We start from the raw sequence: 20,505 nt of genomic DNA, 5'->3' as shown, positions 1-20,505 counted from the left end.
TCTATCGTTTGTTTTACCCCAACTCATATCAAGGTTTGGTTGGCAAGATTTGCTTTTCAAAATTTAATTGAAAATCTTATCACAATTGAATGCAGGGGCCGCGGGCGTAAGAGGTGCCCCTCCTGAGGGATGGGCACCCACTTAAGAAAATTACATAAATATTTTTTTAACACTTGTAATATGGAAGTTTACATAGCAAAACAATTCCCCCCACCCCCTTACACAAATGCTCTCGCACACCCCTGATTGAATGAGTTGCAAGCTCTGCTGTTCAACAATTTTTCATATTTTTCACAATTCATATTTATGTCAGGCAGGAAGAACAGGAAAATTACATGAAATGGGCAGATATTATGTATTTGTAGTTGTACTGATTAAATACTTCAAATACATATGTTAATTATTAATTTTAGAATGGGTGCACAGCAGAATCACATGAAATAGGCAGATATTATGTATTTGTACTGATTAAATAATTCAAATACATATGTTAATTATTAACTTTTGAATGGGTGCACAGCAGAATCACATCAAATAGGCAGATATTCTGTATTTGTACTGATTAAATAGTTCAAAAACATATATTACTTATTAATTTTAAAAAGTGTTTATTTGATTTTGTGTTAATATCCCCTTATTTTATATTCTAAATCTTCACATCAACAAATCAACCATCACTCTAAATTTACAACATCAATATCCTGTAGATCAATATGTGTTTCTTTGATGAGGGTAGCTCTCTCTAGAATCCTGGCACATTCTTCTACATCATGTACTGTTGAGATTAGCTGGGTGAATCTATGATTGGCAAGATTGGAGTCTTGGCTCTTCATCAACATTTCTTTGAACAAGATTGTTTTCAGCTTTCCTGAAACATTTGTAAATTATATTTATAGTACAGATTATTACAATCATTTGATCTTATGCTATGAATGGTATAAATAACGATGAAATTTTTACTAATTTAAAAAAAAAACATAATTATTGTTTGTCAAAAAGTTGTTAACTATTTTATCACATTTTATCCATCATGGCATTACATTTAATTACAGCTATACATAGATTCAGACCCCCCAGCCCTTTTAGAATTGAAAGGTTTTACTGCAATATGAGAAGGTTTTGATATTTTAAAACTTTATTCTGTAGAAGTTTGCTTTTAATTACATAACCATACTCTATGATTTTTTTACCTGGAAGAAAATTGTGAGAGCTGCCAAATTTATCCGCTAAGTTACATAATATTAGGTTAAAAAAGCAAAGATGCAGAACAGGATTGGCCAGAAAGGTTTTCAATGTTTGACAGGTCTTCATAAAGAACTCTTCCACTTCTATACTTTCAGCCCATGGGGACTTAAACATGTCACTTTTTAAGTAATTAACCATTTTCGTGTCTTGCATGTAAACTGGAACAACTGCACTGAATGGATAGGACTCCACATTGTATCCATAAGTTGCTAAAAGTTGACGAACTGTTATTCCTTCATTAGCAGATGAATAAAATACACCAAAGCATTGGTACAATGTTCGTAACTTTGCTTGCATTGTGGGATTGAGACTTGAGAGATCTGTTAAGCAAGCTTTGAAGATATTGTCAACTGATACATCAACCAAAGTACAATCTAAGGCTGTAACAAATGTAAGTGTTTGAGTATCAAGAGATTGACTATGATACCGTTCAAGTTCTTCATGCACAGTGTGGTGAGACATCCCATCCAAGTAAGTTTTAAGCAGAAGCTTTCTCCAGCTGGTCACAAGGCCACTGAAGAAATGGATATCTTCTGGGTTGAGTTGGTCGTTTCTGGTTATTTGGAACATTTTGGGATCCTGCTGAAACATGCTTGCTTCATAAGAACCAAATTCTTTTGGGGTCAAAGAACAGTGGCTGGGTAACATCTTGACTTTCCGGGATCAATTCAACCTCAAAAACTTTTTCTACTATTATATTATCATTGAGAGTAACTGTAGATGTCACCAATTCTTCACTTTTTTTAGAATTCTTTTCCTGTTCAGCAAAATAAGCAGCATTGCTTTTTTTGTTTTGTCTACTTGCTCCGGTTTCATTCCAACCTCAATGCATTTGGCAAATCTACAGGTTTTGCAGTAAAGTCTGGCATTGATTGAAATTTTGCAATTAAGGAATCCAGATTTGCATGTCCACTTCAGATTCTGGCTCACAGACCTCCTGTAAACAAATACAGAAATATAAAACATCCTTTAAATTTCTATTCATTAAAAATCACAAACTTTCACGGTGATTGTGTCAAAAATGAGAGCGCTAGGACAAAAAGTTACAGGGGGGGCCTCAGCCTGTTTAGGAGTAAAAAAAAGATGCACATTGAAAGGATTTCACCGTACAGTGGATTTTGATTACAAATAAAGAGGAAGTTGAGAACTTTTTTCAAAAGATATTTCATCAAAATTATATGTTTGTTTTGTATTGAAAGAAATTCTTTATTGCAATGACTTTAATACCAGTTTCAGTACATTTGTAAGCACTTTGTCTGCAATTCTAGCAGACAAACACTTTTGCCAGACAACTTTTTTGTAATTAAAAAGGCGATTATCTCCTCATCCAATTGCACAAATTATGATTTTTTGTTCGAAAATATATCAAAGAAATGCATCTCAATTGTATATCAAGCATCTATCGTTTTTAAAAATTCTTAAGTGGAGATTTTTGCCCTTAATTAAAAAACTAAATATCTTGCATATTATTTGTAGTTATATCAGAAATGAATAGTTTTATTAAAAGTATGACTATAGTTCAAGAAGATAACAATTACAAAAAGTGTGCATGCCAAAGACCTACCACCTCCTTTGTTACCCTAGAAGAAACTATAAGTAAAAAATCATCGTTTTAAAACTATAGTTTTTGGGTTTTCAAAACGATTGTTTTTGGTTCATTTTCACTAGAGTGGTAGGCAATTATATCAATACAACAAAGACAACTTTCGATTTCAATTATGATTAAATTCAAGCTATTAAAAAGCATGGATACACTTTAACATATGAGGTCAATTAAAAAAACTTCTCTTTGATTAAAGCAAACTTCGACAGAATACAATTTTAAATTGTTGGATCCTTCTCTGATTGTTGTAAAACCTTAAAAAAGTCTAAAAATATTAAGTGTCTAAGTAATGAATCTAGCTAATGCCCATTACTATATAAATCCTACTTAAAGAATATTCTGCATGAATTACATATATTCCCCTCAGCTCCATAGTGATGAAGCAGTTTCACTGTCTCATTGTCACAAACCAAACAGGCATAAGGCATCTCAACCCCTCAAAGATATTATGTAGTTTGATGTTATGTGGGACTTCATAACTTTAGTAGGCGCTTATCTGAAAAAAGGTATTTCTTATCTCTATAAGTAAAATTAATATTTATGTTTTCTAATAATTTCACCTTAATTACTAATATTTAGTTTTAATGTAGTCTAAAAAATGATGATAATTAATTTATCAATGATGTCTGCATAAATTAAAATCTGGTAAATCATTGGTAAAAATTAATTTCTAACCACAGTTTAGTCTACTTATCCTGAAAAATATACAGGGTGTCTCAATAAACATGGGAATTCAGTGACAAATTCGATACCGTCTTTTCAAATAAAGTGGTACATACTGAGAAAGCTGTAATCTGCAAGAGTTTCGTCTCTTATGTTTACATTTTGTTTGTTTATGTTTTGACTGCATATGGTTGTACTTAGTAAAACAAGAAAACTACAGTATACAAACAGAGGAAACTTGTCTGTCTTCACTGTTCATCTTGCAGAGACATTATAGACACATCTTTGCAGTCTTTTACCCTTTTCATAAAATAAACTCTAGCAGACATAGTAATACTATGGCTATTGAAATTAGTTATTATAATGCTAATTCATAACAAAGACGATATTGAATTTGTCACTGAATTCCCATGTTTTTTGGGACACCCTGTATCTGTGTACAGAGGGACCCATAAAACTGTGGAATAGGAATGCAAACTGTCTACAGCAATGTTTTTGATGTAGTTCAGGAAAAAATTAGAAGTAGCTTAACAATCCACATTTTAATAAAATTGAGTCTGAGTACACCGTACTAACCTATGTTGTGTCTCTGTTCATCAGACTATTCAAAATCATTACTATGGGTAGATCTCATGGTGTAGTCTTAATTCCTCAGTTTTATAAATCCCACTGTTTTCTGTATGCTTAATGTATACTGTGTGTGGTGGGAAACATGTTTAGAAATGAATGTTTCAGTTTCTGCGTTTCTGACTGAACAGAGTACGTGTTCAAATGGTTGTTGTATACATAGCCTAGAGAACATTTAAACAATTCTGGTTAGTAAAGAGAAAGAGTGAGTAACCACAATAATAACAATATTAATAATAATAATAATAATAATAATGATAATAATGATAATTATGATAATAATAATTGTAATGATAGTTATAATTAATGATTATAGTGAAAAATCATATTATAAAGATATTGAGGATGTTAATAATTAGGAAATAATATTAATAAAGATATCAAGGATGTTAATAATAATAGAAAATAATATTAATAATGATATTAAGGATGTTAATAATAATAGAAAATAATAATGTCAAAGGCTTTCCAAAAAGCTAAATTTTATCAAAATCTGACAAGTGGAAGTGGGTCAAAACAAAGATTTAGTTTGTTACAGGAAAAAGCAGTTAGAATTAAAGCTAGTTTTAGGCCTAAAGGGAGGGCTTTGGGTATGCAGGAAAAGTCAAAAATTTTCAACAGCCTCAGACCAATACTTTTTGAGTTATGTTAAAAAAACCCCAGCAGGAATAGGGTTAAGAATGTTAATAATAATAAAGAATAATGATAATAATGGAATTGAAAATAAAGAAATTAAGGATGTTATTACTAAAAGAAAAAAATTATAATAATGAAAATGATTATACTTAAAGTAGAACTACCATGTTTTCAGCTCAAAAATGTTAAATGATTATTTATCAATGGTTCTCTAGAAACCTATATATTAACATCAATGAGAACAATAGAGTTGTTTTCCAGGTTAAAAAGTGTTTAATTCTGATTATTCTGATATGTTTATCTGTTGTGAAAAAGTTACTTTTATTGAGAAACCACAAATGAATTTAAACAGAAACATGGATATCTAATTTATTCTTGATTAAACGAACACTGTATTTCTGCCATGTCAAAAGTAAACTTCTTTGTAAGGATCTCTGATTGAACAAAGCAGTTTAAATTTCTCATAGGTTGATTTATTTTTCTGTAAGGAAGTTCACATACCGTACAATATATACTTCATAAAGTACATCATGATGTTCCTATTGAAGAAAAAGGAAACATTCAGTTCTAAGGCAGTGGGCAGTAACAATGTACGGAACTACAGTTGTATTTTACTGTTGTATCTGTGCATAGAGGTCAATTGATATTATGCATAATAATATTATTTTTATATCTGGCAAAATAGCTTTGAGCTATCTAAGCCCCCCTGCTGCAGTAACATTAATCATATTTGTGTATTTCTACCGCAGGAAAACATCAAGGAATTATCAGAATTATACACTTTCAAACCTAGAAAAACGACAATATCTTTACGTTGTTGATCAGAAAGAGATTTTAAGACTATAGTTTGAATCGGGCATTGTCATCTTTTCTAGGGGGGGGGGGGGTAATTGAAATTATGCTGTGCAGTCTCTATATTTAGGTCATGTTTATAGTTAATTGAAAAAAAAACTATATTTTTACCAAAGCTTTTTTTGAAACCCATAATTTTGTTATCTGTATAAAATATAACAGAACAATTATGCACTACGTTTGTCATGTTATTTTTCTTTTTGGTTTCATTGACAATTTTTAGTTACAGTTATATTGTTCTGAAGTTTAGACTTAGAACACATAATTGAATCAATTTGTAAGACTACGTTGAATTTGAAGCATTGATAAACCTCAGTTGTACTTTTTTTATTTCCCTACATATATCAATTTTAGAGCTTGTGCTTGTTTATCTTTGTTTTTATGGACTATTTAAATTATTGTGAGGATGAGGCCAAGAAAATATGTGCAATTAAGGATAAGGGCTGGACAAATTTGTCTTGACAAAACGGAAGTTTCTGAAAATTAACGAAAGAGTGTGTAAATGAACGGCAAAACCATTTATTTTTTACCCACTTTTTAAGATAAAAAGTTGTATCTTTTTTATGTTTATTTTGTAGTGTTGTAATAAATAAACCTAATTCTGTTATATCTTTGTAACCTGTAAATATACTTTCTTTAGTTCATTCATCCTAGCTGCGGTTGGTCAACTTATTTACCTGTATCTTTTTATACCTATATTAGACAGTTCAACACAGACTCTTGTTATTTATGGATGGTACCTGGATAGGTAGAGAGGATAGAGTGTCATAAATTAAAACAGCGCATCTAGGCTGATAAAGTCTAAGGAGGAGTTTAGGCATTTTCTACAATGTTTTAATTCTTTTAAATTTTCCCAGCTAGTTTACAGGAAATAAAAAGCTGGCACCATCAACAATAACATTGAGATCATAAAAAAACGTTAGGGCTGGGGACGTTCCGAATTTTTTTAAATCGCTCCCTCCTAGAATGGAGGCCTCCAGCTAAATTGTTTCGTTCTTGTTTGTTCTTTTTACGAGCAATTCATCCACGTTCCATTCCGTTCCGTTCTTGGTGTTCTTAGTCAAAGAACACTCCATCCCATTCTGTTACGTTCTTTGTGTTCTTATATTCAAGAACAGTTCCATCCCAAATATTGATAAATTATTTATGAAATTTTCTTAAGTGGACTACCTCTTATAACTGTGGAGTAAGCTTCAATGGGTGAAAAACAGAGATAGAAAGCTCTAGGTACGACACCCAGCCCTAGGTAAGGTAGCTTTAAAAAAATGGAAAATGCCGTTTACAAAAAAAAATTATTTTCTTTGATAAAAAACTACCAGAAAAAAAATGTTAACGGCTTTAACTTGCCATTAATGTATGGCTTTAAAAAGTCAGAATATGCCCAGCCCTGAAAAGTACATAAACTAAAAAATATTTACAATAGCACCATAATAGATTCAGGATTAGTAATATGTTTTAGATTTTATCATATCTTAATAATTTATTTATTTTTAACAAAAATTATTTTTTTTAGAATAGCACAAATGTACTCAGTGTACCCTAGTACCCTTAACAGAGGTTAAAGGGTATGAACTATAACCGCTATCTATCTATCTATCTAGTATCTATCTATCTGAGTATTCATCAAGTCGGGTTTCAAGCAACACAGTGTTCACTGGCTTTCAGTATTTATTTACCAAGTCACTTCTCAGTTATCAGTATATAAACATTCTCTAAGATATCAGCAGTTATCTCTGAACTGGCATGTAAGTATCTAACTTATTTATTTGATTTTTAGAATTAATTGAATGAAATTGTTATCTGTAGACACAATTTCAAGTTTTTCTATATTTGATAAATTATGTAAAGATTGTTTCCTTGTATCTACTTCATAAATCTGTAAGTAATTCAGCACCAATAATAATTAATTTGCAGTCAAAGAAAGAATGATATATCAATCCTTTTTACTCAAATAAAGGTTTAAAAGTTGCGTTAGGCATACAATACACTTTTAAAAATTATTTTAATTATGTCCACAGCTTTAAGGTCTTTCATTGAAAGAAAACTTCACTGTCGTCTTTGTCATATGATTTTTTGTACGGAATTCAATCGTCAATGAACTTTTACATGTGTATGCATCTTCAAACAATAACAAGAAAATTACCCTAGTCCTGACTTTTCTAAAACGTGGTCCACCTGTTTGTGCTGTCAATATTATCTGAAATATTAAGAATTGCGTCCAGGTTTCCATTTATTTATATTGTCGAAATCTTAACAAAATTTGTCATATCTTCGAAAATTTTGAAAGCACACCACATCTTTGAAATGCCAGGACTAGGATTTCTTTGTAATAAACCTTTAGAATTTTACTTCTAAAATTAGGTGTACAAATATAAAGCAAATTATTTCAAAGGTCAAAGAGGACCTTCAAGTTCTTATATATTTTGTGGGACACCCTGTATAAATAAGAAAATTTGAAGCATTTAAAACATCATTTATGGCCTACTGTAGTAATAATTAGAGCAGAAAAATATTTTATCAAATAGATAAACATAATTTTGATATAGTGGTTTATTCGAAAGGATAGAAATAATGTTCATCTAAAGTTTCAGAATGAACGTAGATAAGGAACTATTTGCGGCATTTGCCTTTCATGCTGGGCTCATGGCAGTTAAAACTCTGTTCATGTCTTTTCTCACTGCAAGGTTAATTTATTGTTTGACTGCCTTTTTACTAATATTAAACATTTTCATAATTCCCTTAACTGTCCCTTGGGATAAATGAGTAAAAACAGATTGTGTGATGCAAAGTTTTTATGCAAAAATTCTGTAGTTTCGCAACTTTATCTGAAAACAGAACTTTTTACTTAACAAAATTAGTCTTAGGAACCCTTGGTAAAGTAAAATTTCCTTAACTTCCCTGTAAAGTAGTTGAAAATATAATAATAGTTGTAGATAATTCCAATATCAGCTGAGCCCCAATTAATGCTTCGATTTTCTTTAGATTATGAAATGTTGCTAAGAACTATTTTATTTGCAACTGAACAGTTGTCTCATACAGAAACTGTGAAATTTACAGAAAAAATACAAAATAATCTTTTAAATAAATTTACATTCCATACATAAAGAACATCAGTATATCAGTTACAACAAAATCTCAAGTTAACAACAAATTAATTAATTAATTAATTAATTCATTCATTCATTCATCAGTTTTCTGGTTCTCACTTTTTTATTTTCAGCTAACTTTTTTATTATAAACATACTATAGAGGACAGTGTTTGTATTGATATCAATGTTAATTTATTAATTAAATATTTTTGTGCTTTTAAATGATGTTGGTAAATGACATTATGAAAACTTGGTAGAAATAAAATCTGTAAAAATAAGTCGTCTTTGTTACATTTATTATTATAATGACCACTGTATTGTAGGCAGAGATTCGCAAAGAACAACTTCATTTCTCGTGAGGATGGAAAGACAAGGCCAGGGGCTAAGGTATTTACAGTGTAATACATAAAACTGTAGAAAGACGACATTTAAACAATCTTATGTGTTTTGATGTTGTTGTACATCAACAAGTTTTCCCAGTTGCTTGAAACCCAATTTATTAAATGAAATTGGCCTGTGTTCACTGCACACTTGCTGTGTTTCATGTACCATATTTGGAGTCTAAACATTTTTTTGGTCTCCCAATATCGTTTTTTAAAATTATATACAGGGTGTCCCACATCATATTAGACTGAGAACTAATGGCAGGACTAGGGGAATTTTGTGATTATTATCTCTAGAAATTTACTTCTAAAATTAGGTTGACAAATAAACGCAGCAAATTATATCAAAAATCAAGACGACACTCAAGGCATAATGCATACTGTCATGTTTCGTGGGACACCCTGTATCTTTATCGTTTTGTGTGTTAAGATCGGAACAGGGGTGGATGAGGATGTGGAGAGAGTACGAAGAGCGCATCAAAATGACATAGGAATATTACAATTTAATCTATTAAATATCTTTATTTTTATACACAAAAATTAGTGATATCAAATGCATACTTTGCTTGTCTGCTTGTTGAAATTAAAAATTTAGCTTTGAAAAGTATCGGCATTTTTTTTAGTAAAAATCCACCGATCAAATCAGAATAATTTACGAAAAATTGAGTTTTACAATGACAACGAAGAAGTGTAGACTTTTAGAGCAACATTTTAATGCTAAAATTGTTAGTAGAAAAGAGGATTTACTAATAATTATTACATATTTTCTAATCTTTTTGTTGTATTTTTATACATAAAAAAGGCTCATTTTTAAAAACAAGAAAGATTTAAATCTCGTCTTCTAACCTACGTTAATTGATTGATTGATATAGAGAATATATTTCCCTTCCTAACCCTGGGATTTCTCTATCTTTTCACCAACCCTGGCCTTTCCACTGCTACAACTGTGTTCAGGTAAAATATTGAGAACAGTCCGTTTAATCATTAGATCTAAAGACACTTTTTTTGAAGTAGGATCTAAAGCTTTAATACATTACAATACATATAATTTTTTTATTCCTCCTGCTGGGCAAAAAAATTAATTTAAACTCTGTAAATATTTTTTATAGTAAACAAAATTAAAATGATCAATTTTTTGATAGAAAAACGGGAATTTTTTTATAGTTTTTGCGAATACAATAGAAGTTTAAAGGATACCAGTGTGACTTTGCAAAAGATAAAAAAAAATTAAAAATTTTTTAATTTCTGTTTAAAGATTGTTTTCTGGAGCACGAATTCTTCACAGTGTAGGTGAGTAAATTACTAAACCCTATAAAAGCTGGGGGGTCTGAATTTATGTATAGCCTGGAGGGCGTTTCGCCCACCCCCATAGAAAAAGGCCATATAGAATAATATGTAAAGGGTTGAAATGCATGTTCATAGCCCAGTTTTCATAGCCAACTCAAAGAAAAAATAATCAGACTGATAACTTTAATAAAAAATGCCTAAAAAAGGGTCAAAAAAATTTTAAAAAGTATTTGTTTTTGTTTTAAACAAATATCAATATGGGACACATGTTTCTACATGTTTTTTTCAAGGGTTTTTCAAAAATATAGTTTTTAGATCTGTAGCTTTAGATTTTTTTTTCACAGACCGAACTTTTTTCCGCCCTGTATCCTACCCCATAAATAAAAAAAATATTTTTTTTATAAAAAAATCCTTTAAATTACTATTCATTAAAAGTCACAAAATTTCACGGTGATAGTGTGAAAAATGAGAGTGCTAGGTCAAAATAAACCTGGGGGGGGGATCGCTAAACGCCCCCCTCCCAGCCTGTTTAGGGTTAAAGCATGCCTAAATTAATTTATAATATCAAATAGTCCAAAGAAAATGAAAGACACAATGTAGAAAAGTTTAATGTTTAAGAATATCTTTTCGTTAATATCTTGTTAAAAAACGTATCGAGACCCATTCTAGGAAGAAGACATTCAAGTAATTTTTTGTTTAATGTTGTTTTCAAGCAAATTATTTTACTAGTATGCTTGAAAATTTTTAAGTGATAAGTGATATATGTTTTATCTCCATTGGACCATTTAAAATCTTAAGTTTTACAGTTGTTTTTTATTCCACATTTTCATGGATACCATTGTATCATTAAATATTTTTTTGTTTAAGTTTATCTCTGGGAGATTCCTCAGCCCTCCAGAGCTCTCGCTTTCTTTGCAGGTTAATTTAAAGGGACTGTAATCAGATTTTCAAATCACCTTCCATTACAATGAAACCCTTTAAACCTTTCTCTAGCTTGACAAGTTTATAATTCTAATAATTTCTTGATTGATTTTGCAGCAGAAATTCACCAGTCTAATTTTCTAGAGGACTCACACATTGAAATACTCAGAAAAACATTAATATTTCTAAAATCATGAGAGGAAAGTCTACAGTTCCTTTGAAAAGATTGTTAATGAATTAATAATTGTTACATTATTAATTTTCTAAACATTCAAAAAGACTCCATTAGGATCTTATTTCAAAATTGCATTCTAGACAAGTATTATAATATGCTAAATAGTTACTCCAATAAAAGATATACATCAAAGCGATTTTTCAAAATGATTAGTATAAATCGTTTTTCCTTTTGATGAATCGGTAATATTTCTGATCAAAGAAAGAATTTATAAAATGTCGTCTTGACAATTTTTCATTGGGTTTTATACTATTTTATGCCAATATCAGTATTTGTAAAAATAAATAAATAGCCATGAATATACGGGAACAGTTTATGCCCAACAGTCATAGTGTTTAATGTATCTTTTTAAGTTTCACCCTGTAAAAATTGTAGGTACAGGAACCCTGTATTTTTTAAATTTTACCCTGTAAAAATTGTAGGAATAGGAACCCTGTATTTTTTTAAATTTCACCCTGTAAAAATTGTAAATGTAGGAACCCTGTATTTTTAAATTTCACCCTGTAAAAATTGTAAATATAGAAACCCTGTATTTTTTAAATTTCACCCTATAAAAATTGTAGGAATAGGAACCCTGTATTTTCAAATTTCACCCTGTAAAAATTGTAGGAATAGGAACCCTGTATTTTTTTTAATTTCACCCTGTAAAAATTGTAAGTATAGGAATCCCATATTTTTAAATTTTACACTGTTTTATATTGTAGGTATGGGAGCTAATCTGTACATGGGTTACAAGATCCTATCCACCTTCATGTCTGCCATGTAAACATTGTACAAATGTATTGCAACATAAACAGCTTATGTGAATTTAACATAAAGAGATTTATGTGCAATAGTACAGGAATATAATGAGCTTTATGTACAATAGTACATCAGCATAAAGCGCGTTATGTACAAAAGTACTGAAATATAAAGAGCTTCATGGATAATAGTACAGCGACATAATGATCTTTATGTACAAAAGTACAGAAATATAAAGAGTTATCTATAAGCTAGTACTGTAACATGAAATTCATGCACACTAATACTGCAATATAAAAAGCTTCATGTACAAGTACAGTGACAAAAATAGCTTTATGTACTACACTACAGCGAAATAAAGAGCTTTTTTTTACAATTGTACTGCACTATAAAGAGATGTATGTACAATTGTAATTCAACTGCATATTATGAGGTGTCCTGTTGCTATGTACAGAAATGTTATGCTTTAAAATTTAAATAAACATAAACCCATTACTTTTTATTTTTAAGATTTTACATAAATGTACAATAACATAACAAAGAATAATAATTTTTGTGCAAAAGCTTTATAAAAGAATGTACCGATTAATTATCAATATTTAAACGAAGATTGCAAACGCAAGATAAAAAATACCTATTTTGTAATTTTTCAAACATGTTTGTATTTGAATTCTGAAATGTTTTAGACGTCTTACACCGTTTTTTATTGATAACGGTGATATTAGGAAAACACAGTAGTTTTTCACGTTTTCTTTTTATTTTTTTTAGAGCAATGTCATCGTTTATAGACAAAATTGTGCATGCAAGGGTTAGTCAAAGAGAATAGACAAGAATAGAGTGGAATTAGACAGAAAAAAGCGTAAAACCGCCATTTTGTTGTACTGTCTCCTTACTGCATGGTGTTCTTCACACAGTGCTATATAACCTTCTGGGCCCTGGAACATCTTTTTTAAGAACAAATTCTTGAATTTTTTAATTTCTCTAAATTAATACTTTTGACCACCTGTCGTGCATTGCCGAGTTCATTTTAGCATACACTTTCTAAAAAGAAAAATTGTAACAGATATGTCCAGGCATCATACTGTATTATTGTGATGTACTGTGTATAATTTATAAACATTTACAATAATTGTACTCAAAGGTACTGAAAAAAGTTCATACTTATTTCCCATCTACTCTAATATCTGTTCTGTGGGCTTAGTTCATGAGTGTACTATCTTAAGTTTCCCTTTTATTCTAACATCTGTTCTGTGGGTTTAGTTCATGAGTGTACTATCTTAAGTTTCCCTTCTATTCCAACATCTGTTCTGTGGGCTTAGTTCATGAGTGTACTATCTTAAGTTTCCCTTCTATTCTAACATCTGTTCTGTGGGCTTAGTTCATGAGTGTACTATCTTAAGTTTCCCTTCTATTCTAATATCTCTTCTGTGGGTTTAGTTCATGCGTGTACTATCTTAAGTTTCCCTTCTATTCTAACATCTGTTCTGTGGGTTTAGTTCATGAGTGTACTATCTTAAGTTTCCCTTCGCTATTCTAATATCTCTTCTGTGGGTTTAGTTCATGAGTGTACTATCTTCAGTTTACAGCTTTATCTTGAGGGAAGGTCAATATGTACGTATACTGCAACCTATATCTATCTATCTATATTTATCTATCTATCTATCTATCTATATTTTCATCTCGATTATTCTAGTTTACACTTCTCGGCCCCCAGTCGTAGTTCAGGTTAATTTGAAACAGGTGATACCTTAGATTTCATAGTAATATATAATTTTGTTTGTGGGGGGTCATCAAGACTCAAGAGCTGTTACACGGTGGGATTCATAATTTTGTGAAATAGAAAGACTAAAGATTTGATCGAAATAATCCAGTAAACATTAAAGTTTACGCAGACCATTTAACTATGAAGCTATACTGATTTAAATTACAGGGTGTCCCACGAAACATGACAGTTTGTGAATAGTTTAAAATCTCTTCTTCCTTAAATTGTTAAATAGTTTGATACCAAAGAGAATAATTAAAAATATTGTGTGGAAGTCATCTTATAATAAAATTGATTGAAGACATTTAAAAATATTCACCAACTGTCATGTTTCGTGGGACACCCTGTATTTGCACTTAAACAACACCAAATACCAATAAATTTGACTAAATGTCGTCGTCCAATTCCATGCTGTAAGATTTCATAATCGTTTCCAATGATGATCAAACTACAGAGGTAAAATCCCTTTCAGAGCGTTGAACATTATTTCACCCTATATAGTTGTTAATAACCTAATTCCTAGCCTAATCTAACATAATAAGTTCTTACAGAATATACTGCGCTACTTTATCATTGCATGGAGTCATACAAAAAGAATGTTGTTACTATTTACTTGGCTTATCTCCCTCAATAAAAATTAAATTGTAAACAATTATATATATATAATTTTATATTTACATAAAACTATATATCTTTATGAACTAGCATAAATTGTAAACAATTATATTCACATATATATGTGAATATATTGGGTGTATGTTTGTTTGTCGGATAATAACTCAGGTATTCCTGGACCGATTTGCCTCAAATTTTGATCGAAGAACTCAGGAGACCCATGGGAATGTTCTTAGCTTGGTTTTGAGATTCTAGGTTGACTGGGTCGACTTTAATAGTGAAAAATTTAGTTCCCCGATAAAATCGTTTAAGTGCGGGTAAACGGCGGGAGTAACTTTTAGTAACCTTAGCAGCGCTGGGTTCCCAAGCTAGTATTTATATTAAACTATATATAACTTTATTAAATAGCATTTTCATATGACGACCATTTATTGCCTGCCTACATATTGTTTCTAAATATATTATTTAATCAAAGTTTTTCATATTTATACACAATGTTTCGCATAAAATCTTCTTTTTTTAAATTTATCTTTAATTTGAAAGTTTTTTACAAAATGTTTTGGATACAATCTTCTTCAGTTAATAATGGGTATATATTATATGAAAAATAAATATATAAAGCTATATTGTAGCAATCCCATATTTGTTAACCTGAGCATACCTAGATAAACATGAGCTAAGTAACATACATTGTGACTAGATTAACTACGTTTATATCTATCCATGTTAATCTTCTAAAATGCGTACATTCAACTCAAATATGCTGTAAACATCTGTGGAGATAGCTTAACTACGTTATATTTATCCTCACTAATCTTATAAAAACATGCATTAAACCCATTAAATGTACGTGGATATAAATAACTCTGTCATACCCATATTCTGATTGCTTAACTACGTTATTTATATCAGTGCCTAACTACGCTATTTACTACGCTACATAATTATGCTGTTAAAGACCCAATTCTAATCTAAACTGAAGAAATATACCTCAGTTGATAAAGTATATAAATAATAAATATAATCTATCTATATTTCTATATATAATTCCAGATTGATTAAGAATACCTAAGATGAATATCAACCAGGACCTATTCGCCACATTTGCCTTCCATGCTGGGCTCATGGCCGTTAAAACATTGGGGATGGCTTTTGCAACAGTCAAGTAAGTAATTTTATAATTTCTTTGAAAAATACAGTGGGAGCCGTAAAACTGTGGAAGAGGAAGATGATTGTTGAAAATTTAAATGAAACCCATGAATTTAGCAGTTTTCACAGGCGCATTTTACTGAATAAGAGTATGTACAAGCTACTGGCAGGGGTACTTTATAGTAACATAAAATCTCCATAAAATTACTTAAATGTCGTCTTCCTTTTCCAACGCTTTAATGGTTTCACAATACTTTGAAGATTATGTAAGAAGACATTAACTGCCAAAATGTGCAATTTCCCAAAAAACAGCGCTCTGTCCTTAGCTTGTTCCAGCCACATTGCAAATTTGAGAAGTTGTCACTTAGGAAATTGTCAATAGGGAAGTTTCCACAAGAAAAATTGTCACTTGGGAAGTCGCCCTTGAGGATATGCCTTTGGGAAAATACCTTTGGAAAAATAACAACCACCCAATTGGGCCAATCATATCCGGCTGGGATAAATTATGTCCCGGCTCCAATCAGCTGCTTCTACAACTGGCTTGCAGGGTTCAGGGTGCAGTGTTATGAATTCAATCTTAACGTGTTTTAATTGGATCTATAATAAGTTTGAACATTGTACATAATTGTTCGATATTCAAATGTCGCACCATTTCTCATTTAAAAAAAATAGCTTAATTTTGTTATATTTTAATTAGACAGAGGATCTCAAATAACAATGTTATGACAAAAGAAGACGCTAGCATGAGACCTGGAGCAAAGGTTAAAATATAATTTCAAAATATTTTTTGTTTAAAGATATTTTAAATTAAGATAACTCTCTAGACTAACCAGACTGGATGTATCTTTATAATTTGTATTTGCAATTTTTGATTATAATTCAACACTTTATGGAATTGACTTTTTTATTCAAAACACTTTATAGTGCCGATAAGGAAATATTTTTTTTAATCTTTTCTTAAAAATCAAAAAGGAAAGATGCTAGAAAGTGCAGGTCTCTCTTCTTGCACTGTTAATTTTTCCAGGCGGGGACGTCCCCTCAGTTTTCCAGGGGGGGACGTCCCATCCCCCCCCCTCAATACAGTTATTATCTGAAACACAAATTCAAGATACGTGGTTGAACCGATCTTTAGACCTGGTTCAAATTCATTAAATCTGGTTCCCGTGTTTTAATGGTTTCTTCGTGTTTAGATAGGCGTTGGAGTGAATGAGGATGTAGAGAGAGTACGACGAGCTCATCAAAACGATATAGGAAATTAAATCAATCAATCAATCAACTAGCAAAATAGAATGTCGTCTTTATTCATAAAGACTTGAAGTCGTCTTTCACCTCTGAAATATTTTTTCGGCAATATAATTTCATTATTTGTTTGGCAATGTTTGGCAGTATAATTCCATAATTTGTCTGATAAATCAATCACAAAATAACCCTACCTCCGCCATTTCTAATATGTTGTCTGTAATTGTTGTTCTTTCAAAAATACCAGAAATATTAAGAATGTGATACAAATATCGAATAGCAAAAGGCAGGTCGAAATCTCGGACATTTCTTTCAGTCAAATATTTATTGATTGATTGATATAGAGAATATATTTCCCTTCCTTACCCTGGGATTTCTCTATCTATTCACCAACCCTGCTCTTTCCACTGCTACATCTGTGTTCAGGTCAAATATTGAGAACAGTCCGTTAATTTTGTTTAACCCCATGAAGGCTGGGGGGTTTGAATCTATGTATAGATTGGGGGGGGCGTCCCCCCCTAGAAAAAGGCCTTAGAGAATATGAACAGGGTTGAAATGCACGTTCATAGTCCAATGTTTCAAGGCCAGCTCATTGAAGAAAAAATTATATCGATAACTTTTATAGTTTAGGTGCTAGTGAGGGTTGAAAAAGTGCCAAACAAGTTTTAAAAGATGTAAAAAATATTTTTGTTTTGTTTTAAACAAATACAAAGTATGACACATGTTTCTACATGCATAAACAAGGGCTTTTCAAAAATATAGTTTTTAAATCTGTTGCTTTAGTCATAAAAAAGTTATATGCTATTTTAGAATTTTTTCTACACGGACCGGACTTTTTACCGCCCTGAACCCTACACTTTACATTAGAAATAATTTTTTTTAATCCTTTAAATTTCTATTTATCAAAAGTCACGAAATTTCAAGGTGATAGTTTCAAAAATGAGTGCTGAGACAAAAAAAAAACTACAAACGCCTCTACCCCGAGCCTGTTTAGGGTTTAATTAATAGATTTCGCATAATAAATTCCTTTTTAAAATTGTTAAAAATATTTTCCACAAAAATGGCAAAAGTTTTTTTTAGGATTTTCTCCGGTGCAAGAATTATGCACACTATTGGTGAGTATTTTTGAACTTATTCTTTTTTACTATTTGTTTTGGACTACTGTTATTACAATAACATTTTTACATTTTTGCATTAAATTTTCTTTTTTTAATTTCTTTCAATCATTATTTACGTCTAATGTTCTTATCTCTATATATTTGCGACCCGATGTCGTAGACCTTTGATATTTTAAACTCTAATAATCTAAGTTTGAAACATCAAAGGTTCTAACAATCAGGTTTCAGGTATATAGGGATCAGAACTCAGATCCTTCAGTTTTATCAAAGCATGACAGTCGTGTTTCTATTCTACAGTTTTATGAGGGTCACTGCATTTTCACTTAAATACAAATACCGTGGTCAGCATATATATCAATACAAAATCGTTTCCTGAAATACAATGAAGACGACTTTTTCAACGTAAGCTTTGATTGTTAACAAGGTTGATTGAAATTACAAGTTTAAAAGTAATGAAAGAAAAGCTTATTTACTGGACAATGTATATGTGTATCCATACTGTTTAAAATCTGGATATAAATCAAACTTGAAATCGTCTTCCTTATATCGATATAATTTTCTACCACTGTATCTTTAATGTATGTTTAGTTTATCTATGGGAGGTTCCACAGCCATCCAGAGCTATCGCATTCTTCGCTGGTAAACATTTCATTTTAGCTTTTAAAGGGACTGTTAACGTATTTAAAGTTGTTCTAAAGGGACACTTCACGTCAAAATGTTCTACATGAAAAGATGTTACCAATTTCTATCCAAAGTCGTACCAGTCTTATCAGTAATGTTGCACGATTTTTTTCATATTTCTTCTGTCTTCTAGTATGTTTTTGAGCCCAATTCCAAGTGACCTTAAGTTTGATGAAGTTACATTTTGATTGACAAAAGTGCCTTAGTCAGAGAAAAAACTTTAAAAATATTCTATTTTGTTTCTAAATTGATTTCATCCTGTATTTTAAGCGAATATGAACTTTCGTATAATTTTAACACAGTTATATATAAATTTCTCGAGACAGGAATATCAGATAAAACTTTCATGGGTCGCGATCAAGAGCAAAAGTGATTAGCTTTCAGCCTATACCACCTTTCATTTTTCCTTTACAGTTCCTTTAACAGCTTTAAAAAATTCGAAATTTTAATGGATAGTCTAGGGAACATACTGTATTCATGTACTCTACTGCATATAATTTGTGAACATTTACATTCATACCGATGGATTGTCTAAATTCCACTCTAATATATATTCTATTCTCTTTGTTCATGAGTTATGATCGGACAAATAGACAAACATTCAGGGTGTACTACATTATATATGGATATTAAAACAAAGGAAATGTTTAAAACATATTTGTCTTAATTATGATAATTATTTATTCTAGGAATGGGAGCTAATCTGTATATGGGATACAAGGTTCTTTCTACATTCGCCTCTGCTATGTAAACTGTATGTACAATGTAAACTGTATGTACAATGTAAAATAAATAATGAAATGTACAATGCATTCAACATTTGGTATGTACACTGTACAGGGTTACCCGCAAAGTATGACACTTAAGAGACAACCATGTACATATTTTCGTTAGTCGGGTCACACAACATTCAAGTATATTTTTACGTAGAAATGTTTTTAATTTTAACATTTCAAATTATAATAAGTTATCGAGAAGAACCAAAATTTGTTTAATTTCTGGTGTGTAACCAAACAAATTTGCTTTTCAGGAGGAGCTACGAGGTCACAAAGTTTTACCAGTAACGTCGCATAAACTTGTTAAAACAAATTCGAAATATAAGGAAGACGATTGTTCCGACTCAAATGCCGATGTCAATTCCCTGGATGTGTGTGTACACTGAATACACAGAATCCTTTTCCGCCATACAACACACCCCACATGTCAAATCTCCGCTCAACCTAGCTCCCGCTTCACCAGTCAGTCAGCGGAAAACACTCACGAGATTCACAACTCCGTCTCAACCCTGGCTCCTTTGTGATGATGATTCAGATACGGAACCAACAACAGAAGACACTGCTTACACCTAGCTCCGCGCTCCACAAAGTTCCAGAGATCCGGGCGGAACCAGACTTCCTTCCATTATCCTGTATACAGGATAAGTCCGCAATCTCTCCCTCCCACAGGAGAAGGTAACAATAGTTCGCTCCGCAGGAGAAGGTAACAATAGTTCGCTCCGCAGGAGAAGGTAACAATAGTTCGCTCCGCAATGTTCCAGAGATCCGGGCGGAACCAGACTTCCTTCCATTATCCTGTATACAGGATAAGTCCGCAATCTCTCTCCCTTAGACTAAGCCTAGTTGTGAGAAAGCCTGCCGTCAAGATTGATGATCTGCATCA

The 20,505-nt window shown here is 31.3% G+C and overlaps 3 protein-coding genes across 5 annotated transcripts; 2 read left to right on the top strand and 1 right to left on the bottom strand.

Moving 5' to 3' along the window:
• Positions 1 to 591: 591 nt before the first annotated feature.
• On the bottom strand, positions 592 to 4,276 carry LOC111714206 (uncharacterized). Its single transcript, XM_023489263.1, has 4 exons — positions 4,088 to 4,276; positions 3,176 to 3,344; positions 1,191 to 2,182; positions 592 to 868 (listed from the first exon to the last, which is right to left on the bottom strand). The coding sequence occupies exons 3-4, from the start codon at positions 1,891 to 1,893 to the stop codon at positions 675 to 677; spliced, it is 897 nt and encodes a 298-aa protein (XP_023345031.1). The 5' UTR covers positions 1,894 to 2,182; positions 3,176 to 3,344; positions 4,088 to 4,276; the 3' UTR covers positions 592 to 674.
• A 2,963-nt stretch (positions 4,277 to 7,239) lies between these two features.
• Positions 7,240 to 12,782, top strand: LOC111714204 (microsomal glutathione S-transferase 1). 3 transcript variants are annotated; one of them, XM_023489259.1, is made up of 8 exons: positions 7,240 to 7,371; positions 8,212 to 8,310; positions 9,039 to 9,102; positions 9,529 to 9,581; positions 9,963 to 10,052; positions 10,354 to 10,388; positions 11,253 to 11,303; positions 12,246 to 12,782. In XM_023489259.1, exons 2-8 carry the CDS (start codon positions 8,219 to 8,221, stop codon positions 12,305 to 12,307), a joined length of 447 nt encoding a protein of 148 aa, XP_023345027.1. In that variant the 5' UTR covers positions 7,240 to 7,371; positions 8,212 to 8,218; the 3' UTR covers positions 12,308 to 12,782. The 3 variants fall into 3 exon arrangements, with proteins under 3 accessions (XP_023345027.1, XP_023345028.1, XP_023345026.1); XM_023489258.1 differs by having other exon boundaries at positions 7,242 to 7,371; positions 9,529 to 9,589; positions 9,971 to 10,052; XM_023489260.1 differs by lacking the exon at positions 8,212 to 8,310 and having other exon boundaries at positions 7,241 to 7,371; positions 9,529 to 9,589; positions 9,971 to 10,052.
• Positions 12,783 to 13,947: 1,165 nt separating this feature from the next.
• LOC111714203 (microsomal glutathione S-transferase 1) lies at positions 13,948 to 20,459 on the top strand. Its single transcript, XM_023489257.1, has 9 exons — positions 13,948 to 14,022; positions 15,713 to 15,824; positions 16,506 to 16,569; positions 16,999 to 17,059; positions 17,392 to 17,473; positions 18,128 to 18,162; positions 18,754 to 18,804; positions 19,536 to 19,600; positions 19,877 to 20,459. The coding sequence occupies exons 2-8, from the start codon at positions 15,733 to 15,735 to the stop codon at positions 19,595 to 19,597; spliced, it is 447 nt and encodes a 148-aa protein (XP_023345025.1). The 5' UTR covers positions 13,948 to 14,022; positions 15,713 to 15,732; the 3' UTR covers positions 19,598 to 19,600; positions 19,877 to 20,459.
• Positions 20,460 to 20,505: the final 46 nt, after the last annotated feature.

This window comes from Eurytemora carolleeae, unplaced genomic scaffold, assembly GCF_000591075.1.
Source record: "Eurytemora carolleeae unplaced genomic scaffold, Eaff_2.0 scaffold1536, whole genome shotgun sequence".
Lineage (NCBI taxonomy): Eukaryota > Metazoa > Arthropoda > Copepoda > Calanoida > Temoridae > Eurytemora > Eurytemora carolleeae.
This window is presented reverse-complemented; position numbering and strand designations above follow the sequence as displayed.

Bases quoted from the DNA above. Each gene is read 5' to 3' on its own strand.
- LOC111714206 (XM_023489263.1), bottom strand. From the start codon at position 1,893: ATGTTACCCAGCCACTGTTCTTTGACCCCAAAAGAATTTGGTTCTTAT. The intron at 869-1,190 runs GTAAAAAAATCA...CAAATGTTTCAG, and splicing joins CTCTCACAATTTTCTTCCAG to GAAAGCTGAAAACAATCTTG.
- LOC111714204 (XM_023489259.1), top strand. From the start codon at position 8,219: ATGAACGTAGATAAGGAACTATTTGCGGCATTTGCCTTTCATGCTGGG. The intron at 9,582-9,962 runs TGACATAGGAAT...TAATTGATTGAT, and splicing joins GTACGAAGAGCGCATCAAAA to TGATATAGAGAATATATTTC. The intron at 10,053-10,353 runs GTAAAATATTGA...TTCTGTTTAAAG, and splicing joins ACTGCTACAACTGTGTTCAG to ATTGTTTTCTGGAGCACGAA.
- LOC111714203 (XM_023489257.1), top strand. From the start codon at position 15,733: ATGAATATCAACCAGGACCTATTCGCCACATTTGCCTTCCATGCTGGG. The intron at 16,570-16,998 runs GTTAAAATATAA...CTTCGTGTTTAG, and splicing joins GCATGAGACCTGGAGCAAAG to ATAGGCGTTGGAGTGAATGA. The intron at 17,474-18,127 runs GTCAAATATTGA...AGTTTTTTTTAG, and splicing joins ACTGCTACATCTGTGTTCAG to GATTTTCTCCGGTGCAAGAA.